General features: G+C 45.4%; 1 protein-coding gene across 1 annotated transcript; it reads right to left on the bottom strand.

The window, feature by feature from the left end:
• Positions 1–1986: 1986 nt before the first annotated feature.
• PDCD2 (programmed cell death 2) lies at positions 1987–6661 on the bottom strand. The gene is made up of 6 exons (XM_069010229.1): positions 6314–6661; positions 5983–6234; positions 5455–5631; positions 4308–4423; positions 2951–3067; positions 1987–2425 (listed from the first exon to the last, which is right to left on the bottom strand). The coding sequence occupies exons 1-6, from the start codon at positions 6612–6614 to the stop codon at positions 2261–2263; spliced, it is 1128 nt and encodes a 375-aa protein (XP_068866330.1). The 5' UTR covers positions 6615–6661; the 3' UTR covers positions 1987–2260.
• Between the last annotated feature and the right edge of the window lie 165 nt (positions 6662–6826).

Below are 6826 nucleotides of genomic sequence, written 5' to 3' on the forward strand. Positions count from 1 at the left end.
CCTCCTTCCAGTATTAAGCAGGATAGAATGAATTTATTAATTAAAATGGCTCACTGTACATATATATATAATATATACCTTTCTTCTCTTTCCTTCTTCAACTCCACATGTACAATAAACCCTGTTTATACAACTATGGGAACTGTCTTAATAAATTTTAAAATTACCCAGCTGGTAGAATGAAATACATCAATTGTTTTTTATTTAATCGATTTTTTAATAGCAGATTCACTACTGTAAGTGATTTTTAGTTTTGAGAGAATCTTAGCAGTGCTTTGGCTTGCATACCAGCAGTCACATCCTTGGCAACGTCTACCTTGAATATTTCCAATATGTTAAAGCAAAAGAGATGACTGGTTAAAGAAGCTTGTGTTTGAGTATGTGTTGCCTTATATTCAACAGATGGGATCTAGGCAAGTCTTAAATAGCTGCACTTGACTGAATTGAAGCAAAAGATCCCTCTTTAGCTTCTAGAATTTCTTTAAATTACTACTTTTGTATTTTACCAGCTGTGACAGCCTCACTATATTAGTGTTCCTGTAAAATGTCAAAGCCCTTCCGACTGAAGTCAGTATGTACATAATCTTCCTTCTGAACCATGCTTGAAGCCTAACGGGCTGAGAACTAAAAAGAAACTTTTTTTTTCTTCAGTAAATTTCCAGTAATAGTAACCTCTCTATGACTTACACATTATTTCAAACAGCTTTTATCTGAAACTAACCCAAATGTAAACAATGGTCTCATTACCAAGTTAGTGTTTCATTCCAGATGAAATGAAGTTTTGGCTGGCTTTGATACTGCTCCATTTGCAAATCCCAAGTGACCTTAATCTTCAGTCTTCTGTCTACACCAGTATCTTTCCAGGTGTTTTAATAACCTGTTTCATCTTACCAGAAAGATGCTGTTTATTGACGTAGCTGTGCAGGCTAAGTTCAAGATACTCAAATGCTGCATTGCCTTCAGTGCTGCTCCACTCTGTGCTGTGAGCTCATGAGTGTTCCTGAGAGCTCTTGACTATAACTGTATGGCTGCCCATGCTTTTGCAGGACTTGAACTATTACCAACTATGTGCAAAACTCTTCAACTCTTCAGAAAGCTTGGAGCCCTAAGAAACCATGGGATGGTTTTCAACAAAATCAGTCGAGCTGTACTACAGTGACTTAAGACAGTTTGCTGTCTCACAACACACACCAGGGCTTAAAACTACTCTGCTAGAAATTAAGTTCTGTAATAACAAAACCACTTACAGGTACAGCATTCTCTGCCTGCTCATTTGAGTACTTTCAACATCCAGAAGATTTCAAAAACCCCACAGTGGGCTCCACAGAGTCACAGGTAAGCAACCAGGAATGGTTGGAGCAGGATAAGGAAATATGTAACTGAAGTCAATTCTATACTGAAACACACAAAAAAGCCTTTTCTGCAAATACAGCCAAAGCCATAGGAGTAGTTAAGCAACTACCACAGTAAAGCTCAGCATTTACGGTTTCATTTTCTCTTGCCTCAGCTATATGGCAGTCATATAGTGGAAGAATCCCTGCAGAGGACACTTATTTTTAAACTTCACCAATGATGGCAGATGTACAATTCAGCTTGAAAATCTGCTGCTACAGACAGTGTGTAACAAGACAAATGTGTTCTGGTAGGGTTGACTTTGTTTAAACTATTTCTGCATGGGGCCAATAGTTTTAAGTCAGATAAAATACTTAATTTTTGTGCATTTTATCTCAAATAACCACTCAGTCAGAACATGCAACAAACTCCCAAGTTAGGTTCAGTGTACCTGTTGAGAAAGGGAACCAGATTTAAGTTCAGAGCAAAATGCTGTGGAGCTTTGTCTTAGCTGACTCCTGTACAGCTCTTCAACATAAGCACTCAAGCGAGTTTACAGCAGTCTGCTTTTCTTTGAATGAATGCTAATTTTTGAGTAGCCCATTGAAAATCCTGACAGACTACAATCTTTTGAGTTCCATTACCAACAAAAGATTATTTCACCAATCCAAAAGTTTTTCATCTTTTATTTAATAAACTTCCAAAAATGAGATTTGAAATGAAGCTCTCTGAAACAAATGCATTTGGCTTCATTACCAGCTCGAAGTAAAAGCTCCCCTGGAGCACAAGAGAGGCTGTCAAGGTCTAGTTACCGCAGTTTCCTCACTGTTACAAGATGCACAGTTTTCAGTGACTAGTTCAACTACCTGTTTGCATAGTGCAGAGGTGCAGTGAACCAAATCGAGTATTCCAGTTGGATGACCCAATTTCATAAAGTACAGCCCATGGAATAGTCTTGTTTCCATATGAATTCTTCCAGGTATTCGTTTCCCCCACCGCAGTTGTCAGCACAAGTGTACACCACCAGCGTTCCCCAGTCAATGCTCTCTCCAAGGCTGTCAACGTGAAGGTGATTCAGGAGCTGTGGCATAATCTTCAAGGAAAACCAAAAGGTTTATAGGCAGGCCCCAGACTTCTCCCCTCTCCCCACTCCTCCTGAAGAACAACCCTGCATTTGGTGTAAGAGAATTTATGTTCTTACACCAAAATCCCAGCTGAAGCTACTATGTATACAGCAGCTCAAATAAAATAAATCTGGATATCTATGTAAGTTTTATTTGACCTTATAAGCCTTGCCTGTTCTGTGAGCCTCCTGCCATTTAAAAGTCCCTTAGTAACTATGTTTTGCTTTTGCATGATGTGAAGCATGTTTGCCATACATACACTTCCAGCATTCATAATTCTGCAGCTGAATACTTCCAGCCAAACTTATTTACAATGTTCATCATGAAGTGAAAAAGCAGTTAGAGGAGTAAATAAAGATTCTGTACAATCCTTTACCATAGCTAGTTTGTTGCAACTTCAACCTTCTTGCTCAAATTACAAACCAACCACCTACACAAACAGATCGTGAGTCTGAAATACATTACCTGTATTATTTTTAAATGAGTTTACATACCTGGAATTCAAATATCCTTTTGGCGCCACATACACAATTTGGGATATCTTTCTCTTCAGGCTGATTTTCACCTGATACCCAGAGTGGACCTTCTCCTCCTCTGCAGTATCTAATTATCTGAAATACAGCAAAAGTTTTAAGTTCACATGACTTTCTTTTCATCTTGGTATAAAATTGGTGTTTACTGACATAGACAAAGCTGTAGATGGAGCAGAAAAAGGTCAGTTCCTCGAAGTAATAACCATGGTAAAATATCATTTGTAAATGTAGTATTCTAAATAAGACAGATTGCTTATATGAGTTTTCTAACTATGTGAATCATGCAGGTACTCATATTGCATTTTGTCAGTGATCCAGGGATAAACTGCAGTGATTTGTATTTCCCTAATTAAGGCACCTGGAAACGCAAGGTTGGGTGTGCTACGGTCTTGAGACAGAGAGAGAGCAGCTGGATAAATCAGCCCACAGACCTGCACACAGTCAGGAATGCAATCCAGATCTTTCTGTCTGCAGTTCTGCATCTAAATACAAGCAGACTGTCCTAGTGTTCAATAAGGTATTTTCAGACATGTTCTTTGTTTTCCTGTTACTACCAAATCTGGCATTATCAGCAAAAGGACACTTGGACAGATCAGTCAGTACAGAGACGGCCAGAGTGAGGCACGTACCTAAAGCAGAGAAGGGAACACACTCAAAGTCTCCTACTTTCTGGGTGTGTACCTTAACCACTCAGCTACCAGGCAAAACATGGAGTCAGTTTCTTCTTCACCGCTTTGATGGATTTAGGCCTGTGTCTTCTCTGAATGAAAGGAGGGACCATGGTTTTGTTTGACAATGTAGCTTTTTAGCTTTTTGCAGTAATAAGACATAGCATGGGGGGAAATTTCTGTTTTAAATAGTGAAAATTTAAAGCCATCACTGATTTCTTCAACCTTAAAAAAAGCCAAACCACCCCCCAGTGCAGCTGATGACAATGACAGAGCTCTTCTCTGCAGTTTCGTTGTGCTGAGGACAGCCAACAGGGCCACAGGCTGGGGAAGAGTGCAGTGGTTCCCCATGTTTTTTGGTTGGAACCACATTGCGGGATGGTGACTCCTTCCCACACTGTGGGGGCTTCAGCATTCTTGTGCCATGTCAACCAAAAGTTGTTGAAGATGGATGAGCAGGCGCTAAACTCTTACTTCAGCACGAATTAACTTCAACATGTAAGGAAGATGAGGGTGTGTTGGTTGGGTGTGTGGAGGATGAGGAAGCATCCCCATTTCTAACTAGGTACAAAAGGCAGTGAAACATGTTGCAGGTGCAGCAGGATGCTGTGCCAGAACTGCTAAGTTCTAAGGCTGCCCCATCTTCTGACCTGCTCTGGTTCAGTAGCTACTTGTTTTTTAAACATTTGGAAGATCTTTTCTTCTTCAGTCTCATGTTTTGCCATTGCTTCCAATGTCTCTTCATCTAAGGACTGAAGTGCATCATCTAGGCAAGAAAAAAACCAGTAAAAGTTACAGGTTAATACAAGACAGTAAAAAATTAAAAACAGTATTAGTACGTGTAACTTAATTTTGCTTCATAAGTCATTCCTGGGATAAATCTAAAATTTTCTTTCTTTTCATGGCATGTTAAGATTCGGTCACATACAGGCCCAATTACTAGTTTTAGTTTCATTTTAAACATAGATGTCAGTACTGGAATACTGGAAAGGTAAGGAATTAATCTACCAAAGTTTATGGCTCCCAGGAGGTATCACTGAGATCACAGAACCTTCAGGATATGACGTTTGAAAAAGGCTCCACGTGCTGCACATGTGCCAGACTTCAGTTTTAGCACTGAAGAGTGTATCTGTTGCACTCCAACACCCACATCAACTGGGGGCACTAAGCACTCTTGAGACAGCTTTGAACCACAGCAAGGGACTGCCAGCATCCTCCCTGGCACCACCACAAACTCTCCACCCTGGGTATGTTCAAAGCCAGCGTGGTCGCTGCAAACCCATCCCGAATTTAGGGGGAGGCGGGACGAAGGAGCCGGCACTTCAACTGCTTAATTCAAAGTCAATTAAAATACCCTCAAACCGGTTTTCTTCTGGCACAGACAAGGAAATTTTATTTTCCATAAATTAAGACAAATAGAACTAAGTCAAGCCAAGACCATCTAACAATCTCCTGATTCCAACAGCATCCAGCAGTAGGTGCTCAGGGTCCTGCCTTTCTCACTTGAGTTGTTCCTTACCTATTGGAAGCACACAGGGACACACTGTAACTCCGAGCTATCTGCAGCAGCAGCTGCTTCAACAGCTCCTGGGGTCAGAGCTTAGTAAGTCTCTCCCATAAAGGCAACTTATATTATGAGATCTCTACAACAAACTTGCATTGCAAATGAGTGGAGATTTAGCCTTTTTTCACCAGTAGTTTACAATGAATACAATGAACACTTAAAAATCACAGTATTTGAAAGATGTGAGACCAGGTATCACTGGGAAGAATTACAGGCAGCATTTTATTTCTGACCTGCAATGCCTGCAGCTCCAAGTTTCTCTTGTTCTTTCACATCCTTTGATGTATCTACAGCTCCTTGTTCATCATCAGTGCTGTCAGCAGGAAATTCTGGTTCCTCAGGTTCTATCAAAATTTCATATTCTGGAAAAAGGAATTCGTTATGCTCTGGAATGGCATCTGGCGAGTCATCTAGAAAAGAGAAAACAGATACCACTTCACAATGTCATCTCGTATTTCACGTCCTTCTCCCCAAAAGCTACACAGCAATCTACATAGCAGAAACACTGCACGAGCAAGAACGATTTACATTACTGCTACATCTGACCTGAAGGTTAAGAAACACTGTTACATTAAGGACAGTGGAAAACTGCAACAGGAATCACGTTGCTTTGAACCTCTGTAAATCCAAGGAATGTGGAAGGCAGACCAAACAGTGCTAGCAGCAGCATTTAAGAACTCAAAACCTGCAGCTCGGTGCAGTATTAACCACGCGTGTCGAGTTCCCCCCGCTTCAGAGGTCCCTGACCGCCGCGGACCCACCTCCGGCAGCGCGCTGCCCGCAGGAGCGGCGGTGCCCGCGCCGCCAGTCCAGCGCCTGGTGCTCGGGCCCGCAGTAGGCGGCGCGGCGGCAGCGCCCGCAGCAGCGCGGCCCCAGGCAGCCGCAGACGCGGCACAGCGCGGCGCCGCTGCCCAGCTGCCGCGGGGGCGCGGGGGCCGGGCCCGGGGGCGGCTCCTCGGGGGGCGGCTCCTCGGGGTACGTGTCGTTCCGCCGCGGCAGCTGGTTGCGGAACACTGCGGGCGAGACACGCCTGTCAGCCGGACGGCGGCCGGCGGCCCTCGCCCCGTCCCTCCCTCCGTCCCTGCGCCTCACCGCGGAAGGGCCCGCACGGGCCCGCCAGGCGATAGCAGGCGGGGCTGCGGCAGGCGAACACGAAGAGGGTGCGGTGGAAGGCGTCGGGGCGGCCGGGCAGCGGCGCGTACAGCTGGAGCAGAAAGGCGCAGGGCTGCTGGCAGCGGCCGCAGCGCAGCGCAGCGGGGCCCGGCAGCCCGGCCTCACCCAGCCACGCCGGCCGCCCCCCGACCTTGCTGGGGAAGTAGGCGCTGCGCAGCCGCCAAGCACCGCCCGGCTCCGCCGCCGCCGCCGCGAAGCCCAGCTCCACGCCGGGAGCCATGCTGCTGCCGTGGGCCGCCGGGCGCCGAGAGGGCCGGGGGCTGCGCCGGCCCCGCCCGGCAGCGTGCCGGGCCCGGCCCCGCCCGCCCGGCCCCGTTCCGGGCTCAGCCCCGCCCCTGGCCCGCCCCGGCTTTTGTAACGCGGCAGCAGGGAGAGGACTGGGAAAAATAAAACCCCTGGAAGACGAAGGCAGAACTCTGCCTCAATGGACAC

This window comes from Aphelocoma coerulescens, chromosome 3 (assembly GCF_041296385.1).
Source record: "Aphelocoma coerulescens isolate FSJ_1873_10779 chromosome 3, UR_Acoe_1.0, whole genome shotgun sequence".
Classification (NCBI taxonomy): Eukaryota; Metazoa; Chordata; class Aves; order Passeriformes; family Corvidae; genus Aphelocoma; species Aphelocoma coerulescens.